This window comes from Schistocerca gregaria, chromosome 3, assembly GCF_023897955.1.
Source record: "Schistocerca gregaria isolate iqSchGreg1 chromosome 3, iqSchGreg1.2, whole genome shotgun sequence".
In the NCBI taxonomy this organism is placed as follows: domain Eukaryota; kingdom Metazoa; phylum Arthropoda; class Insecta; order Orthoptera; family Acrididae; genus Schistocerca; species Schistocerca gregaria.
This window is the reverse complement of record NC_064922.1, coordinates 211,246,750-211,268,641: the sequence shown is the minus strand read 5'-3', so window position 1 is coordinate 211,268,641 and position 21,892 is coordinate 211,246,750. Positions and strand designations below refer to the sequence as shown.

Genomic DNA, 21,892 nt, shown 5'->3' with positions numbered 1-21,892 from the left:
ATAGCTTACTTTAGAGAGAAGGGTGTGTGTTCGCTAGCCTCCTCCCTCACCTTTACCTGAAATTGCCTCAGTTTTGCAGGAAGAATGCTATAAGAATCCTTTGAAAACCATACGACATCTCGATTTATCCATTCCAAGACGGCTAACGACTGTTTTGAATGCCAACGGTTTACCTACATTGTATTAGGCATGGTAGTGTGTCGCGTTTTTGGAGTTTTCAAATTTTTGTGCACCATACGCCCACTATAATCAGGAGTAATTTCGTTTCTCACTATAACTATTGGATGTTATCCCTTAGCTACTTGAAACATTATCTACCACCGTCCTATAGAACGTCTATTTTGGTTTTGATCACAGGGTGTCTACGACCCGGGACAACAGGGAGATCCGGGAAAAACCCGGGGGAATTTTTTCATCCTAGAGAAAACTGGGAAAAACCCGGGAATCTTTTTGTGTTCCGGGAATTTTTCATTGTTTTAGTTTTCAGTTAAATTTTTGTGATTTTGACTGGTAAGAACCAATACTCTAACAAAATAATTTACTGTATCCCGCTTCTGCAGAATAATACTGCAGCAACAAAACAGAACTAAAATAAAACTTAAGTCGCAAAGAAAATGCGACATATACAACAACAAAACACAGTGCTCATACAAGCGTCTGCCAGCAGCAAAGTGTGTCAAAGGCTTTAGGAAGACTGTGCAGTGCTCATTAACAACAAATTGCCTCCAATGAGCGTGAAGTGACACTTTTTTTACATTGCTTTGAAAAGCGTTACTTTCAAAGTAAATTTCCTTTTATGTAAGATAAACTATGTGTGAGAGTGTACGACGAATTTCTTAACTCACAGAGCGTTTCACTCTCATTTAAAAATCAACTCTTTGGGGATGACCATATGAAGAATTTCGAGCCCAGAAGATCAGACATTTACGTCGTTATTAAAAAATTTTACTGGCACATTTATTTGATGTATAATGCGCAAAAAAGATCAACAATATATGTGGAAGCTTAGCTTCTCTTGCAGCTTATTAATCTTAGAGACCAATATTACATGTGATAGCTTTTCTTTTCTTGTAGCAACAATTGTACATTAATTTTTCTTATTTGCGTGTTCGCGCTACTTAAGAGTGATCTTGCTATTGGCTGACTACATCACGTGTCAAATGCTGTCATCAGCTGGTGAGATCAGGTAACATGAGCTGTGACTGGCTTACAAAAGCGCATCGCAATCTCGGTTTTAATGCTTCAGAAAGTAACATGCGGTGTTTGGTGGAATTCGAATTTTTACGTTCGTAACACGGAAATATGCAGTGTATATGTTGCTGCACATCAAAGATCTTTCCAAAACGTGTTTTTTCCCCTGAGTTTCATCTTCTGAAATGCCGGCAAATTCTACGCCGGTGTATAAAACCATAAACCATAAAAGTGCCGAGAAAAAGTATACTGTCACTTAACACGGAAAAGTGTATTTTCACCTGGGAGAAAGTGTATTTTCAACTGGGAAATCCGGGAAAAATCCGGGAGTTATTTTTCCTTGTCCATGTAGACACCCTGGATCACATAAAACATGGCATAGGGTTGTTCAGTTTGCCTAGCTGTCATCACAGCATTGTCCCTCTATGGTATTCTGTTTCTTTGCCTGTGCAGGATTCCGACAGAGGTGGGAGCTGGTGAGCCAGTGCCTGAGGAGAAACCAGAAGAGGTGCTGACGCGCGAGCAGGCAAGTGCAGCGCTCAGCCACCTGGGCAAGGCAGCCGATGGGCTGCGCTATGCCTACCTGGCAATGCGGCTGCCCGGCTGCCGCCTCTGCGACATCTCCGCTGCAGCCGCCTTTCAGAACATTCTCTTCATTGACGTGTCCAACAACAGGTGACCATCTTCCTCTGGCATTAGCGGGCTATACGTGATACCATTTGTTAATCAGTATGACCAATTTTTCATTAGTGAAATCACTGTTATAGTTCCCAGCCAAAGACTGATATGATACAACTCTTCACAAGAGTCCATCCTGTGCAAGCCTCTTCATCCCTGCACAATTACTACAACCTACATACTTTTGAACCTGCTTATTCGAGCCTTGGTTTCCCTGTACAATTTTTACTCTCCCTCTCCCCCACACACACTTCTCTCCACTACCACACTGGCTATTTCTTTTATGCCTCAGGATGCATCCTATCGACTGATCCCTTCTTTTAATCAGTTTGTGCTACTGAGTGAGCTAGCACAGTGGTTAGCACTATGAACTCTCATTTGGGAGGACTACAGCTCAAATTCCTGTCCAGCTACCCAAATTTAGGTTTTCCATGATTTGGCTAAATCACTCTAGCCATGTGCCAGGATGGTTCGTTTGAAAAGGACATGGTCAATTTCCTTCCCAATCCTTCGGTAATCTGAGCCTATGCTCCTTCTGTAACGTCTGCAGTTTCGACAGGAAAACTCAAATCTTCTTTTCAATTTCTTACACAAATTTCTTTTCTCCCCTGTTCAACTCAGTTCCCCTTCATTACTTACATGATCTACCAATCTAATCTTCGTCATTCTTCTTTACCTACACATTTCAAAAGCTTCTATCCTCTGCCTATCTAAACTGCTTATCATCCATCGATCACTTCTGTACAAGGCTACAATCTTGACAAATACCTACGAAAAAGACTTCCGAACACTTAAATTCACATGTGTTGTTAAAAAATTCCTCATTTTCAGAAATGCTTTCCTTGCTATTAGTCTGTCTGCATTTCCCTTCCTCTCTACTTTGACCATCATCGGTTACTTTGATGCCTAATAGCAAAACTTATCTTCTACTTTAAGTATCTCATTTTCTAATAAAATTTGACTACATTCCATTACCCCTTTTTAACTTCTACTATTGCTCATCTTACAACCTTTTTCCAAGACATTATCCATTATGTTCAACTGCTTTTTCGTGTCTTTTTCCATCTCTGACAGAAATATGATGTCAAAGGCAAGCCTCATGCATTTTATTTTTCCTCCCGAAACTTAAATCCATTCTCAAATTTTCCATTATTTCCTGTACTGGTTGCTCAATGTACAGACTAAAAACATCAAGGATAAGCTGCAATCCTGTCTCACTCCCTTCTCAACTACTGGTTTCCTTCCACATCCTTCGACTCTTATAACTCCGGTCTAGTTTCTGTATGAGCTGTATATAATCTTTTCCTCCCTCCTACATTCGGATTTTCAATGAGTGTATTCCAGTCAATATTGATAAAAGTTTTCTCTAACTCTACAAATGCTATAAACATAAATTTGCCTTTCTTTAACCTGTTATCTAAGATACAATATGTGATCAAATATATCCAGACACACCCAAAAACATACGTTTTTCATTGTGAGAGAGCAGAATGGAGTGCTCAGCAGAACTCACAGACTTCAAATGTGGTCAGGTGATTGGGTGTCACTTGTACCATACATCTGTATGCGAGATTTATGTACACCTAAACATCCCTAGGTCCACTGTTTCTGATGTGATAGTGAAGTGGAAACATGAAGTGACACGTACAGCACAGAAGTGTACAGGCAGATCTCGTCTGTTCATTGACAGAGACTGCCAACAATTGAAGAGGGTCGTAATGTCTAATAGGCAGACATCTATCCAGACCATCACACAGGAATTTCAAACTGCATCAGGATCCACTGCAAGTACTATGACAGTTAGGCGGGAGGTGAGAAAACTTGGATTCCATGGTTGAGTGGCTGCTCATAAGCCACACATCATGCTGGTAAATGCCAAACAACACCTCGCTAGGTGTAAGGAGCGTAAACATTGGACGATTGAACAGTGGAAAAATGTTGTGTGGAGTGACAAATCACAGTACACAATGTGGCAATCTGATGGCAGGGTATGGGTATGGCAAATGCCTGGTGAACGTCATCTGCTAGTGTGTGTAGTGCCAACAGTAAAATTTGGAGGCGGTGGTGTTACGGTGTGTTCATGTTTTTCATGGAGGAGGCTTGCACCATTGTTGTTTTGCATGGCACTACCACAGCACAAGCCTACATTGATGTTTTAAGCACCTTCTTGCTTCCCTCTGTTGAAGAGTGCTTCGGGGATGGCTGTTGCATCTTTCATCACAATCAAGCACCTGTTCATAATGTACGCCCTGTGGTGGAGTGGTTACACGACAATAACATCCCTGTAATGGACTGGCCTGCACAGAGTCCTGACCTGAATCCTGTATAACACCTTTCACCTTTGGGATGTTTTGGAACGCTGACTTCGTGCCAGGCCTCACTGACCTACATCGATACCTCTCCTCAGTGCACCATTCCATGAATAACGGGCTCCCATTTCCCAGGAAACCTTCCAGCACCTAATTGAATGTATGCCCGGAAGAGTGGAAGGTGTCATCAAGGCTAAGGGTGGGCCAGCACCACATTGAATTCCAGCATTACCGATGGAGGGTGCCACCTTTCACCTTTGGGATGTTTTGGAACGCTGACTTCGTGCCAGGCCTCACTGACCTACATCGATACCTCTCCTCAGTGCACCATTCCATGAAGAACGGGCTCCCATTTCCCAGGAAACCTTCCAGCACCTAATTGAATGTATGCCCGGAAGAGTGGAAGGTGTCATCAAGGCTAAGGGTGGGCCAGCACCACATTGAATTCCAGCATTACCGATGGAGGGTGCCATGAACTTGTAAGTCATTTTCAGCCAGGTGTCCAGATGCTTTTGATCACATAGTGTAATTCATAGGGTCAGTTTGCCATGGGTGTTCTTCCATTTCTCTGAAATCCAAACTGATCTTCTCCAAGGTAGGCTTCTGCCTGTTTTCCCATTGTTCTGTTAATAATTTGTGTCAATATTTTGCAAGCATGACTTATTAAAATGACTGTTTTTTAATATTCACACCTGTCACCACCCATTTTCATTGGGGTTGGAATTATTACAGCATTCTTGAAGTCAGAGGGCATTTCCCTTGTCCCATACTTCATGCATATAATGTAGAGTATTTTTGTGATAGGTGGCTCTTTCAAGGATCTCAATAATTCTGAGTAATTGACATCTGTTTCAGGGGCCTCATTTGTCTTCAAGTTTACTTGCCTTGTAGAGCCCTTCTGAATATTAATTCCAGCTAGCAGCTGGCCATTCTTTGCCATATGAGTTCTTAATATTCATATAGTTGGTTCTTTTTTCTGCAAAGGTCTCTTTAACATTCTTGTAGGGGGTATGTATCTTCTGCTTTTGAATGCACTATTGGCAGATAATCACACTAGACCAAAGAAAATCACTTTTTTAAAAGAAGACACTGGGTTATTTGGAGAGCTGTAGATAGTGTAGAACTGGTACCAGGCGTTCATATGACCCTCGACAGCTGACGCTGTGGCAGTGAAATGATAGACTAGGTGGTTAAAATTAAAATTACAAACAAGGCCTATACAAATACAAATAATAATCAGACACACTTAGTTTATGAGAAGTTCATATAATAGGGAAGCTACAGCTGACATAAAACAGCATACCTAAACCTTAGTACTACACTTCATAAGGAAGATAAGAGAGTTGAAGATACAAAAAAGTGGATGAGAGGCTGATGATATTTACAAATTACATTCTTTTTATGTTTGCCAAAGATGATCAGGTCACTTGACCAAGTATGAAGGCTCGAGAGATTTTTAGCTTATTTCTTCCTTTTTAGAATGGTATAATCCATTAAAGCAATAATGACATTTGATAATTTACTGTTCATTGTACTTAGGAGAAACTCCAGTATCATTTGGATAGTTCAGGTTGGTAAATAAAGGCATACATGTGATCACGACAACTTACGAGCAGGGACGCCATCTAGTGATCTATGCTGTCAAATACACTCCTGGAAATTGAAATAAGAACACTGTGAATTCATTGTCCCAGGAAGGGGAAACTTTATTGACACATTCCTGGGGTCAGATACATCACATGATCACACTGACAGAACCACAGGCACATAGACACAGGCAACAGAGCATGCACAATGCCGGCACTAGTACAGTGTATATCCACCTTTCGCAGCAATGCAGGCTGCTATTCTCCCATGGAGACGATCGTAGAGATGCTGGATGTAGTCCTGTGGAACGGCTTGCCATGCCATTTCCACCTGCCGCCTCAGTTGGACCAGCGTTCGTGCTGGACGTGCAGACCGCGTGAGACGACGCTTCATCCAGTCCCAAACATGCTCAATCGGGGAGAGATCCGGAGATCTTGCTGGCCAGGGTAGTTGACTTACACCTTCTAGAGCACGTTGGGTGGCACGGGATACATGCGCATGTGCATTGTCCTGTTGGAACAGCAAGTTCCCTTGCCGGTCTAGGAATGGTAGAACGATGGGTTCGATGACGGTTTGGATGTACCGTGCACTATTCAGTGTCCCCTCGACGATCACCAGAGGTGTACGGCCAGTGTAGGAGATCGCTCCCCACACCATGATGCCGGGTGTTGGCCCTGTGTGCCTCGGTCGTATGCAGTCCTGATTGTGGCGCTCACCTGCACGGCGCCAAACACGCATACGACCATCATTGGCACCAAGGCAGAAGCGACTCTCATCGCTGAAGACGACACGTCTCCATTCGTCCCTCGATTCACGCCTGTCACGACACCACTGGAGGCGGGCTGCACGATGTTGGGGCGTGAGCGGAAGACGGCCTAACGGTGTGCGGGACCGTAGCCCAGCTTCATGGAGACGGTTGCGAATGGTCCTCGCCGATACCCCAGGAGCAACAGTGTCCCTAATTTGCTGGGAAGTGGTGGTGCGGTCCCCTACGGCACTGCGTAGGATCCTACGGTCTTGGCGTGCATCCGTGCATCACTGCGGTCCGGTCCCAGGTCGACGGGCATGTGCACCTTCCGCCCATCACTGGCGACAACATCAATGTACTGTGGAGACCTCACGCCCCACGTGTTGAGCAATTCGGCGGTACGTCCACCCGGCCTCCCGCATGCCCACTATACGCCCTCGCTCAAAGTCCGTCAACTGCACATATGGTTCACATCCACGCTGTCACGGCATGCTACCAGTGTTTAAGACTGCGATGGAGCTCTGTATGCCATGGCAAACTGGCTGACACTGACGGCGGCGGTGCACAAATGCTGCGCAGCTAGCGCCATTCGACGGCCAACACCGCGGTTCCTGGTGTGTCCGCTGTGCCGTGTGTGTGATCATTGCTTGTACAGCCCTCTCGCAGTGTCCGGAGCAAGTATGGTGGGTCTGACACACCGGTGTCAATGTGTTCTTTTTTCCATTTCCAGGAGTGTATAAGTGACAACAGTTATCTTTAGGGACAGCTCAGCTGAAACAAGAATAACCAATAACATTTTCGATTAATGTGAGGGCCCTCGGTTGCTACTTTGATGCCTCCAGATTAGATTTGATCCATATTATGTTGCTTCTGTATTATGCCGACACTATATTGTGGCAGTTTTAGGTGCGAAATGTTTTGAATTATGGTTGCCGATAGAGAGCGGGACTGAAGTACCACTGCCAATTGCAGCAAACAATTGTCCTGCAGTCACTAGCTTTGTGTATTTAAATTTACTTTGTATTGTGGATTGTTGTTGTCTTTTTCTTACTTTGTAATGAGTGAAGAGATATAATCGTGGTGCATAAGGGTATTCGATTGCGGCTCTCAGCACAACATAACAAGTCAGCGATCCCTATTATCTTTACGTCAGTTCCGCTTTCGTGGAAGTACAGAACGCGGACATAGAATGGCAGCTCTACGATATAGAGGTGGGGCTTATTCCCTCGTACAGCTCTTCACCCCAGGGACAGTTCAAGTTCTCTTTTGTTTACGGTCATGGTCGATTGCCATGATATACTTTCTGTATACCGTAATACTATAACCTGTGTGTTATGACAGTATGCCGTTTCAAGACAATGGTGCATTAAAGATTTACCACAAGCGTCAATCTTGGTACAATTTATTATAATTAAATGTCAGTTAACAAAGTGTCATGGAAAAAAGCATTTAGGAGAGCCTAAGATAAATGATACAAATGCCGAGTGTTGTATGTGTATGGCGTGGTATTATAGTTAGAGGCACACGGTTATTGTGTCGGAGGAAGTAGGTTTGCATCCTGCTACACCTGCATATGCTCATAATGGCTGCTCATAGCAGCTTGTAACTCTGCGAGTTCCTTACTAGCCCTGATAAAAGTTAGTCCCATTGTCACTCTACAGGTTTGGCACCTAACCTTTGGTGATACAAATCTTCTAGGGGCTGACAGGAATGCATTAGCAGTCATGTTGTCAACTACCAGCAAATGCACCGCCTATGTCGCCAAGCACACAAATATGGACAATGTAGCAGTTTTCCTTTAATTTTGATCGCCATGAGCCAGTTTTCACTTAGTACTGTCCTTTGCAATTGTAGGGAACAGTTGACACTCAGTGCAGAAGATGACGATGTTCATCTTCCACTATTACATTTGTGAGATGATGGTGAAGTGGCAGTATGAGTTGATGCTTCTACTCATATGACAGATAAGCATTTAGTCGCCTGTCTCCTACCTGAAGTAATTTCATGTCATCAAGGATACAGTACAGTGATATGAGCTTTCTATTACTGTCTACTAGCCTGTTGGTCCCCGACTGTTGGATTTCCATTGCATGTACAGATTGTTGTGTTATTCTGACAAACCATAGCAAGACGTCCTGCAGTTCATTGTGAGACCATTCAGCAATTACTGTTGTTTCCTCTGCAGTTTTGTAGTTATTAAAAAACTGAAGACAATATGCCATTATCCGCTACAATTGTGATAATGTTGAGAATTGACAGATGAGACCCTCTCTGATTGCTCCGCTTCACCTGCTCAGAATATTTCTTCATACCAATTTCCATAAGGCTGTGTAGGGGCTCACCTCTTTGGCGTCCTGGCAGAGATTGAGAACACATCTGTAGTGAACTGCTCATTTGTTGTGATTGTACAAGGTGTATTTAGAAAAATCACAACTGGTGGCATTAGTAAATGAAGGACAGTGTTGCTGTATTAGTGTGACTATCTTTTGACCTTGAGATGTGCTTCTTTGCTGTGATAAGTTTAATTCAAAACTGATTAGCTTTGGCACAGTTGACATGAACTTCATTCAATTTTTGTATGAGACACGGACACTTTTACAAATGTTGGCGACTGCATGGTAGTAATCTTCATTCATTTTGACCAAAGTCTGATATCAATCACTTAAAGTAGCTTCCAAGAAACAGTTGTTAGTTACACCAAACTGAAACTTTGTGCAACATTCTTCTGAATCATCCTTACTAACAGTCACATCACTTAACATAATTTATCACTTTTTTGCAGAAATTTGTGACAGTATTTATCAGTTCACTATCATACATGGGCTAGAAAAAACAGCAGTCAGTTGAAGGTATTTGTCATCCAGTTCACAAGGCATCTCAGTTTTCTACATCTGCAGATTGGTTGTAATGAAATCATGCAGATAAACTTCAAGGGATTGTGGTGTGCGTCATGAGGAGCATTTTGAGGATTGCAGCCTGTGTCCAGAAACATCATCCAGGTATTGTAGAAAGTATTGAAGATAAGAGGCCGACAATTGCAGCAGTGCCAGTCCTTTGGCAGTAAAAGTGAGTTTGTGTGGTCTATGGAGATGTTACAGGCATGGCCACATTTGACACGATGTAATATAATGAATGCAGGTATGTTGCTAGGAGCTCGACTTATGATCCATCACATTTCAAACTCACATTTGATGTTGAACTAGGTTAGATTAGATTAGATTAGATTAATACTTGTTCCATAGATCATGAATACGACACTTCGTTATGATGTGGAACGTGTCAGGTTAATGAAAGATGTCTATACAAGATATTACATTACACAAAATATTGCATGACACTAATGCTTAAGTTAGTTTTTTCCCTCCCTTAATTTATATCAAAAAATTCAGCTAATGACTAGAAGGAGTTGTCATCTAGAAATTCTTTTAATTTATTTTTAAATGTTTGTTGACTATCTGTCAGGCTTTTGATGCTGTTTGGTAGGTGACCAAAGACATTTGTGGCAGCATAATTTGCCCCCTTCTGTGCCAAAGTCAGATTTAACCCTGCATAGTGAAGATCACCCTTTCTCCTGGTGTTATAGCTATGCACACTGCTATTACTTTTGAACTGGGTTGGATTATTAACAACAAATTTCATAAGTGAATATATATACTGTGAGGTTACTGTGAGGATCCCTAGATCCTTAAATAGATGTCTGCAAGATGACCATGGGTGGGCTCCAGCAATTATTCTGATTACACGTTTTTGAGCAATGAATACTTTTCTACTCAACAATGAATTACCCCAGAATATGATACCATACGAAAGCAGTGAATGAAAGTAGGCATAGTAAGCTAATTTACTGAGATTCTTATCACCAAAATTTGCAATAACCCTAATAGCATACGTAGCCGAACTCAGACGTTTCAGCAGACCATCAATGTGTTGCTTCGAGTTTAACCTCTCATCAATGGACACACCTAAAAATTTTGAAATTTCTACCTTAGCTACAGACTTCTGTTCAAAGTCTATATTTATTACTGGAGTTGTGCCATTTACTATATGGAACTGTATATACTGTGTTTTATCAAAATTTAAAGAGAGTCCGTTTGCTGAGAACCACTAGGTGACCTAGATGCAGGTGCTTGCTCCTATAACTTCAAAATGTTGAAGTGCCTGTCTTCGGATGATGTTCCTGACATGGGTTCCTATCCTCAATGTGCTTCTCATGACACCCTCTACAGACCCAGAAAGTCTGTTGACATCCGTTCATTACACTCTGTACATCTGTATTCTGCACACTGTCTTGTGATATTTAGTGGAAGACACTTGTGGGTGTCATTACCTTTTCCTTCCTTTCCTGTTCCAATTGCAGTGGTACATTGTGGGAAAAATGAGCTCTGATTTCCTTGATTTTTGTGCCAGATTATTTCACAAGATGTTCAAGGGAAGAAGTAGTATGTTGCTTCTCAGAATTTCAAGAGTGGAACTCTGACACATACCACCTCTCATGTAACATCTTCCACTGTAATTTGGTAAACTTCTGTGTATAACTCTCATTCTTGCTAAACTAATCCATGACAGACTTCGTCACTCTTATTTACATCCTGTGTACCTACTTTTTTTACTCCATTTTCACCATCTAATCAATAGTATCCATAAACCTATGAGTGGACATTAATATCAGGTATGTTCACCGTTTGCCTTTATGACAGCTTGAACTCGACTGAGGACACTTTCAGTGAGGTGTCTGAATGTCTGTGGAGGAATGACAGGCCATTTTTCCTCAAGAGCTGAAACCAGAATAGGTAGTGATGTTGAACACTGGGATCTGGAGCAAAGCTGATGTTTTAACTCATCCCAAAGGTATTCCTCTGGGTTTAGGTCAGGACTCAGGGCAGACCAGAATATTTCAGGAATGTTATTGTCCACAAATGATTGCCTCACAGATGCTGCTTTACAGCAGTGTGCATTGTCATGCTGATACAATCACAGTCTGCGAATGGTTCCTCTACTTCATTCAGTATGTAATGCTGTAAAATGTGTTCCTATCCTTCCACATTTAACGTTGTCTTAGGTGCAGTAAGGAGACCATGCCCTAACCACAAAGAAAACTTCCTCCTCCATACTTCACTGTTGATGTTACATGCAATGACAGGTAATGTGCTCCAGGCATTTGTCAAATTCAAACCCTTACATCAGATTGTCATGAGGTTAACCTGATTCATCACTCCAAATCACCCATTTTCACACATTGACTGGCATTGCCCACTATGCCAGCTCAAGTGTCAGATAAAACTGTCTACAGAAATTTGCGGCTTGAAAGAAGCTGCTAGACCATTGTACCCAATTGTTTTTAATTCCCACACAAAGTTGTTGAGCTAGCTGGTCTACTAGTAACACTATGGAACTCACGAGTTTCTTCTGCAGATTCCATCTGATTTTTTACAGCTAGCCTCCACAATTCTCGACACTCCCTACCAAGTGAGGTGGCACGTGATTAGCATACTGTAATCACATTTGGAAGGATGACAGTTAAAATCTACATCTTTCCATGCTGATTTAGGTTTTCTGTGATTTCCCTAAATTCCTCCAGGCAAATGCTAAGATGGTTCCTTTGAAAAGGGCATAGCTAATTTCCTACCCCATCCCTTTGTAATATGAGCTTGAGCTCTGTTTGCAATGATCTCACTGTTGATGGGACCTTAAACTTTAATCTTCCTTCCTTCCATCAAAACTCTCTGTCACTATATGATGTCTGTCTGTCTGGTCTTGGTTAAGCTGTGGCTGTTCTTTTGCATTTCCATCACACAGTTGCATTACCAACAATTGACTTGGGCAGCTTTAGAAGAGTTGAAATATCCTTCATGGATTTGTTACTCTGGTGTCATCCAATGACTAGTCCACATTTGAAGTAACTGAGTTCTCCTGACTGACATATTCTGCTGTTACTACTTTGCTACTGACAACATAATACTCCTCGTTTCCTTTTATAGTGGTAAGTCCTTCTCTCATATCTAGTAATCAATTCCACATTACATAGGGATATCCAAATACTTTTGATCAGATAATTTAATAAGAATCCCCAACTGATGAGCGATATTGAATAATCAGTTTAATAAGGGTTTTTTAAACTCTGTCTATTATGTATGAATTACATTTCCTCATGATTAATCAGTCTTGTCTGTTATTTCACTAAAAGTTGTCTTTCATAGTTTTCCACATTAGATCTTTCTCACACATATTTTACAGTTGTTTCTGTTTCCAGAGTGTTATTGTCAATTATATATTCAAATAATGAAGTGTCTTTCTGCCCATTCACACAATATTTCAATTTATTTATTGTGTTTGCCAGACTGTAAGACAACCCTGAATCACCCTCTCCCCCGCCTCCCCCTTTTTTGAGATGGTCTTTGAGAAAATTTTATCTGTAGCATATCCTGACTAGTCAAATTTACAAACTCTTTAACTGATATCAAGTATCTCCCGCCATATGAAGGTGTGTAGTGCACTTACAATTATTGTCAAACATGATTGTTTTGGTGGTCCAGGTGTTATGGAGCAGGGAGGCGTGATGTTGCATGGCCATACTGATCTCCAAATCTTCGAACATTGTACACTCACCAATCATTGTTAATTGTGACACTATACACGTTCCCCATATGTGTCTTTTCAGGGGTGCATTCAACCCGTATTTCATTTTTATGGGCGGCAGTGAACAACCACATCAAACTGCACAGGTTAAGGAGCTCTTGGAGCAAGGGGATATTCAGTGAATGGACTGATCTACCCGTTTCCCCAACTTTATTTGTAAATCCCATCAAGCATGTATCGGATGCATTGGGGAGACATATTGCAGCACATCCACATGGATCAATGACCAGCCAGCAGGTGGCAACCACACTGGTGGTGGAATGGAATGCCCTACCACAAGAACTGCTTAACAACCTTGTGGGCAGTGTGGGAACATGTTGGAGAGCATATATTACTGCTGTATCTCCCTCAGGGAGATGCCTGATAATAAATAACAAGACCCAGGAAAAAAAGAACAAGGGTTTATTGCAACCACAATGGAAAGATTTAATAACAAAGGAAATATCATCTCAGCAAAAAAAAAAATACAGTTCCTCAGACAGTAACCGGCACATGCCTGGAACACACAGTGAATGAACATCATTGGACATAAAGACTATTCCATTGATAAACCCTAACGATGTTGATTGAGTTTTCAGCATAGTTGACCAACAGGTATGTCTTGGGATATTACTGTAAAGTCATAGGTCATGCTGTGGTGGCTTGCTGCCATGCTCTGACTGAATGAGCTGCTAAGAGCCAGTGCACAAATTGGCCCACAGTTCCAGTGGAGTGAACTGCTGACATGTTGGTTTGTGCCATCCTATATAGCTGGGGTGTGGAGGAATACGTGCTGATCCAGTTCCGCACATGACACATTGGAGGATATAGATCCCTGGCACAGACGACCTCTGGTGGTGCTTTTGTCCTGCCATTTGTCATCCTTGTTGTGATTGATACAATCCAGGGAGGCAATGCATTGTACATGTGCAAACCTGTGATGCTTCAGTGTCTGAGGGGTTTTCAATCTCTTTAGGTGAACAGTGGGAGCATGGCAGTTACCACGTGTGGTGATCAGACTTTTCTATTAAGAGCCATTTCCCACTGTTTATAATGTTCAGGGCCATCATAAACTGCAACAACTTCAATGTAATGATTGTCTTTGAATAAAAATGTCGTTTCTGTTTATCTCATTGCTTATTTTTTTCTGTTACCTTCTGTGCAATACTGTAGCAGTTCTTTCTATACATGATCCAAGTTTCGTTGAGCTGTGGTACTTGGTAGTGACACATCATATTAAAGTTACTTTTGTCCTTAAGCTTAGCACATCAGCATATACAGAATGGATCACCCACAATTTGCACCACAAATATTGCGAAAATGGAAATGCTATTGATCTGCGGTTTTCACAGAATGTATTGGTAGTCAGAGGTTCATATTGTTTCACAGATTGTAATAATACTTAGAAAGTTTATTTTATGTGCAAACGTATACCTTTTTAAGTGGAGCAATGCCTATTGACATTAACCAACTAAAATTAGGGTAAATTAGAATGTCAGTGGTGTTTGTTGCAGATTATATGTGTGAGACGTTTATGAGACATCATATTTTGAAAAGTTTCCACACCAACACTTAACAACACCTGTAGTAGCACACACCAAAGAACAACAGAAATGCATATGCTAGTTATGTAGATTATGGCCAGTAACAAGACAACTGACCATTGCAAGTTGTGTTCAAAATGACTGCCTGTAGTGGCAGCATTTCAGCAGAGATTTCCAAGCAGACTGCAGTTATACATCATTGTGTATCATGGTATGCCCACATAGACACCATCTTTCAGTTTTCTCCACAGAAAAAGTCTACAGGCATCAAATCTGGGGAATGGGCTGGCCAATGTACAAGTTCTCTGTGTCCAGTTCAACAATTTGGAAACAATTCCTGAAGCTGTGCTGTAATACTTTGTGTACTATATGCTGGACAGCCATCATATTGATACTACAGATTCCTCCTAATCTGCAGAGGAATGTCTTCTAGCATCTGTGAAAGATGGTCTACTAGGAGGCTGGGATACTGAGGCTGGGATACTTGTGCATGTTTAGTGTTCTATCTGTGAGCTGCTGATTTACTATTCCATACCACACATATACACTTCATGGATGCTGACATTCCATATGATGAAGTCAACATGGATTGTCAACAGACCAGTAGTGCATGCTTTAGTGGTTTATCGGGGTATGGTTAGTAAATATGGCTTCCTCACTAAACAAGATACATGATGCATCTGGAGTATCTTGTTTTAATGCTCAAGTACAGAAGTTAATGCAATTCCTATAATTGTTTCTATGCCACTCTTGATGGAGAGAGATTTGATAGGGACGGAACCTATGTCAATGGAGAATGCACAAGACACTTGCCTGGCTCATGCCACTTCCTTGTGCAGCTGCATGGAAGCTAACATGTGGATCAGCTGTAATGGCAGCAAGAACATGAATTCCCCTCTCTTATGTTATGATCCTGTTATATTATCTAGGCGTTAAACTATCGCTTTCATGCAACTGGCTGATAAATGATTGCTGAGATGGGTGACGTCTATTGGGGTATCTTGCCACATACACCATATGAGAACAAACTACATTCTTCCTACGCTCCCCATACACCATGAGCATGTCAGCTTTTTATGTATTGATAAATCCCATTGTCCACTCACAATCACTGCTTGGACTGTCATACATGAACTACTAGTAAGTCGCAGTGCCATCTAGGAATAACAACATCATACCTAGCAACTATGCATTTTGAATGCTACAAACAACTGTCAGTGTGGAAACTTTTCAAAATATGATCTCTCATAAAGGACTTACACTAGAGTCCTGCAATAAACACTCTTGACATTCTAGTTTTTTCACAGAAAATACACTTTCTAAATATTAAAATCTGTTGATTGGCTAACAATATCAGCCCCTGACTACCAATCCATTCCGTGAAAACTGCACATCAACAGCACTTTCCATTTCTGCAATATTTGTGGGGCAAGTTTTAGATGATTCACCATGTATACCATAAGGAATATCAATAACATTAATCAACATGACTCTGATTTGGTTGAGTGTAATTAGAAGTGATTTTTCAGTAATTATTTAATGTTTTCACACTGTCTGCATCATAGTATTTTCCTGTCTCTCAGTTAGCACCTTTGGCCTCTTTACTACTTACATCGATTTGTTATGGATTCAGTTTATGCCTTCATGATTATGGAAGAACTACTTTACAACACTTACCACACCACTTTAGTCACAGTGGAACACCAACCACTTTCGAATTTCATAACTGGACACAATTCTGTGCCAACCATTCAGTTTGTTATATGCAGAGAAACACCAAAATTGTACTGCCTCAATTGCAAACTTAATGTCTGAAACTGTTGTAGGCAATGTCTCCTTCGTATCTGTATCTTATAATGAATGGTATCAGTGGGACATTATCTCCAACTGTACCAATTATGTATTCTAATGAGGAGAAATTACAAACTTTCCAATTACTGCCACTTCAGTAGCAATATTTCTCCCACATCTGATGAAATGCATGTAGCTGCTTGGAAATAGCAGGAAAATGAGCTTCCCATCAGATACTCTCATATGGAGAGTGGAATCATGTCACTTAGAAGGTATTCACTTCCAACACTGGATGTGTTGCTCCGTCCAACTATTTATAATATGTCTTCGTCAAACTCTAATCTTGGACCTTCACTAAAAACAATCATTTACATAGAGAAAACTGTCACACTGGTCCTTCAGACCAAATATAGAACAACCCTCACTATAAATTGCCTTAGTAAACAATTAGGAATGGTAAACTCCACAAAATTTCTATGAATATTGGTTCAGGAGGACATGAATTGGGGCACACATATAAACTACCTCAATAAACTAACCTCAATATCCTACGGAATAAAAATATTTGCTAGATGTACAGCAAAGGAGATATTGAAGAACGTACATTATGTCCAAGCAGAGTCACTGTTGCTGTATGAGATGATTTTTGCAAAAGCTCCTTCATAGGACAAAGGAGGATTGTAACAACAGTTGAAAATGCAGCATCCAGAAACTCTTGCAAAACAATATTTAAAATACTCCAGATACTACTAATGCAATCCCTGTGCATTATTGAAGGACTATCTGCATGAAGATAATTTCAGAGGCTGAAAACAATTTAGTATTTACAGATCAAGCTCTCAATAAATATGATACCAGACAAAAATTGGATTTTCACATTGAGTATGCAAACACAACTCTCAGACAAAGTGTACACTTGCAAACTGGGAAAAAGCTTTACAGTAAACTACATGACTATATCAAGACAACAAAGAAACACATATTTCAGAATGATTGTAAAAGCACATTTGCAAGAAAGGTGCTATTATACTATAAGTGAATATCTGATAGCATAAAATTAAATTGTTTTCTCTTTCTTTCTATGTATCTAAAATTGTTTTTGTTATTTAGTGTATTGTATATCAGATTGTATTGTTACTGTAATGTATTCTATTTCTCTGTTTTATTGTACTTTATTACATAATTTATGGTATTGAATAACACTGAATTATTTTTACTGTAATGTATCATATATTCAGAATTGTGTATTTGTTTTAAAGCCATGCTCTATGTCAATGATATGCTGAAATGGGTGGTTTATAAATAAATAATTAAAAAATAAGATAAATAAAATGGTTCCATGTGCCTACAGATTCCTGTTATTTTCACTGTCTGCCATACTGCAGTTAGAAACCTTCAATCAGCTTGTATTGTGAGGGATTACGGATCATTGTAAATTGCTAGAATAAGGAAATTTCTTGACACTGCTTTCTGTCTATGGATTTTTCATGCCCCTATGTTACTGTTGTACATAGCTCCTTCATTTATTTTTTATATTGGTAGCTGATTACCCGAATACACTTGGTCATTTTTGATCATTTTCCTATGTCATCATCTTTCCATTCCCATCGCAACAGCTAGAGTTACAAAGCAATATTATTCCAAACTAGTTTTCTAGATAGTAAATCTACCAGCTTTGAAAACCATGTGGGACAGCCTATTTATCCCGAATATTGTGGATATGCACGGCCAGTTCTTTTTGGTTATTTTTACATGCTATCTTATTCCTATCCACACTCAGTAGTTTTCTCCCTAGTTAATAAGTCACATGTGTACTAAATGTGGTTGGATATTTTCCAGACATCCCCTGCTCTGAAAATAAATGTTGAGATATTGCAGCAGTTCTGACTGCACAGTATTTTATTTTAAGAAACATGATCAATTCAGAGATTTAAAGCTTTATCTTTTAATGCAGTTATGTTTAGAGGTTTACAGATATTGTTCTTTGCAAGGTGTAAACAGAAACTACCAGGAGACAGTAGCAATTAATATTTACCTACATGAACAAAGGTTTCAGATCTTGTGCATCATCAGAAACTTGTCATTGTGTCAAGAACTGACTGTTGTCATACACTGTCTATCCTGATCACATGCTAGATTTCTGTCTAAAATTTGAGGTTTCAATTCAACAAAGAATGCTCCTTTCTCTTAATAAAGGATGGCTAGACTTATTAGTCTCATCATATTCAAAATTATTACTGCCTATACACTAGCTCTTTGGAAAAGATTCAGGAAAGGGGTTGGCCATGTCCTCTCTCTGAAGGAACATACCAGTTGAATTAATGTGGACTTGTCTTTCCTCAACTTCCACTTTTATTACTTCCTGTGTACACTGAGTCACATAGATAGTCATTTTTCCTCTATACAATATGTGAATGGAATAGGACAAAAACTCAGTAATATTGGTTTGTATACTGTAGTAGTTTTTTGGAGTGTACATATAGATGTATAAACGGAATGCTTGAAATGTACATGTACGGTGTTTCGAATGGTGCAGGTTGCGTGATGGAAGCCTGGATGTGCTGTCAGCCATCCCATTTCTGGTGATGATCAAGGCAGAGAACAACCTGCTGGAGTCGGCTGCCATACCAGCAATGCCCTACTTGCAGCTGCTCATCCTCAATGGCAACCGCATCACACACACACATGGCATTGAGCATCCTCTGCTGGAGTGCCTGGAACTTGGTCACAACCAGATCCGTGACATCTGCAGCCTGGAGCCTGACATCCTCAAAAGGCTGCGCACCCTAGACCTCCGAGCCAATGTGCTCACCTCCACTGCAGGCATCCAGTTACCTACACTTGAGAACCTCTACCTGGCACAGAACTCTATCCAACTACTTGAGGACCTGCAATCACTCACCAGTCTGCGTGTCCTCCACTTGCGGCAGAATCCTCTCAGGTTGCTGACGGGCTTCAGTAACAAAATGGCTCATCTGACATACCTCAACCTGCGCGGCTGTAAGATTGAAGATATGAGTGAGCTGAAGAAGCTGGCATGCCTGCCAATGCTGGAGACACTTGTGATCTCAGAGAACCCGATGGTCGAGGCTGCAGAGGAGGAGTACCGTGTGTCATTGTTGTCTGAGCTGCCTCGTCTGAAGAGGATAGACAAGCTGGCTGTGGAGGAGGAAGAGCTGATGGCTGCAGAGGAGCTGATTGCTGCCCGCACGGAGGTTCCGGAGGGCGAGGACGAGCAGGTGGCAGACGAAGAAGATGAAATTTGAGAACGACGACTTATGGTACTCTTAAGTTCCCTCCCTCCATACCCGTCAAGTTTCAGGTGGTGCTTACTTTCAGAAACTGTCAACTGTGCCAAGGACATGTAAACTTTGTAATACAATAGTACAGACACTGTATGGATATAGTTTTGTTCTAAAATGTTCTGCAGTCCATATAACAATTCTTACTTTTGCAATGTTTGTAATTCTTTGTCATATGTAATTCTTTGTTATATGTAATTCTTAGTCATAATTAATGTAAGGGACGCAAATGGAGATTAGATTTGAAGATGCCTCAACACTTGGTCTGCCAGTTTTGTATTGTGGTACAGGTGTAAGTAACTAACTTCATGAATTAGTCCACACACATCACTGTTCCTGTTTTAGTCTTTCTAGCTGTAATTTCGTACCCTGAGTCACTCAGTTAATATAAAAATGCTGTTTTTGTATTATTGCTTACAAAATTTTATTGTTGCTTGGTGGTAGTAAGAACTGATAAATATATTTACCAAAAGAAACCATTTGATGATAAAGTGGTAATGACTGTTATTCAATAACGCACATATTTCTTTCTGGAGCAGTAATAAGTTTAGTCCATATAATTAGTTATCTTTGCTTTAATCAGTGACATGTCAAAAAGTAGCCCAGTTTTCAAGCATTCTTTACAGCCACTCCACTCAAACAGTACTTCAGAATGCTCTCCTCTCTCTCTCTCTCTCTCTCTCTCTCTCTCTCTCTACATGGACTGCCTTCCGCAGAGATGCCAAATATTGTATAGTGATACCCAAGATTCCTGAATGCATACTGGAACAATATTATCACAGCCTTGTTGCCAAGAAAGAGAACACCTAATCAATTATTCAAAATACATGATTTTAGTCATATTCAGCATGTTGAAATTGCTGATTAAATCAGTGCTTCATATAATGACACTGCTACTAAGCTCAATACAAAATGTGGTCACTGGATTGTGAACAAGGATCCTAGATGCTTATGCAAGAATGTTTGTGGGTGCTTAACATCATGGTCTTTTTTTATGACGTGCTATATACCCTGTGGCTTCTCTGCATCTTTTGTGTTTTTCTTTTTCCAGCGGTGTTTCTTTTGATAGTGCTCCATCCTTCTTCAATGTTGCTAATATTCATCTCCTATGACTTTAATGTTGACAGAACACTATAAAATAACCTTCCTTAGACATGAATAATCAAGAATGATAGTCTTGTAAAAATATGTGCAAGGCACTCTTATATTATGTCCAATGATAATGCACACAGTGCCACATTCAGCTACAACATGATTATGGAGTACATATCAGGATCAAGATGGAGTTATCAGTGAAGTACTCATCACCACCATGCCACCTGCTCCTAGTAATGATAAATTTCTTTTCCTCTTCTTAGGTCTTAAACCATCAGATTGATTAGCAGCAGTTCACTATTAATTTCTGTCTTCAGCCACCCTCTTGAGAGCAGTGCTGCAGCTGGTAATCTCCATGATGTATTCTAGTTTCGGTCTGTCTTTTGCATTTTTCTCTTCTATTGTCCCTTCAAATATACTTTTAATGATACTTTGGCAGTAGGGCTGGATACTGACCCATCCGATTGGTTAGCCTGCTAGTTTGTGATAAATAATGCACAATGATATTTCCTATGCTGAGATGACAAGACCTTTATTTGTTTGTTTGGTTGATACAAGACATCTTTTAGACGCAGTGTAGGTCAGTGGAAGACACACGTGAAAATGAATGAGTGACATGTTGATTGGTTCCTCAAGAACTAAGTATAAAAATATACTTAAGAATTAACATGGAGAAAAAAAGAACATGTAAAAAACTATATGAATCAAGTTTTTTTTAAAAGGGTGTACCTAATGTTGAGTAAATTTTTAAGGAAACACAACAAACTATGTCAACTCCAAACTATGAAACACATGCTTTTTGGTGGTTTTATGTGATTAGTAAAGTAATGTCTGAGTTTATGTGAGAAAGATTTTCACCTTAAGTAATTATGCTATGTGTAATTGAACTATAAACTTCATTGATTTACACCCTTTTAAAAAAAAATACATCCTAAATTAAAAAACCCATGTCAGAATTAAGCAGACTTTGCTTTGTCTTTTTAAAATTTTGTTTAATTAGTTTTCAAAGGTATACAAAATACTATTAAGAGC

The 21,892-nt window shown here is 40.3% G+C and overlaps 1 protein-coding gene across 1 annotated transcript; it reads left to right on the top strand.

Annotated features, from left to right (window-relative positions):
* Window positions 1-1,687: 1,687 nt before the first annotated feature.
* On the top strand, window positions 1,688-20,157 carry LOC126355312 (leucine-rich repeat-containing protein 23-like; the record flags this gene model as incomplete). The annotated part of the gene is made up of 2 exons (XM_050005604.1): window positions 1,688-1,866; window positions 19,000-20,157. Coding segments are annotated over 2 exons (909 nt in total), but the record flags the coding sequence as incomplete, so codon positions are not given.
* Between the last annotated feature and the right edge of the window lie 1,735 nt (window positions 20,158-21,892).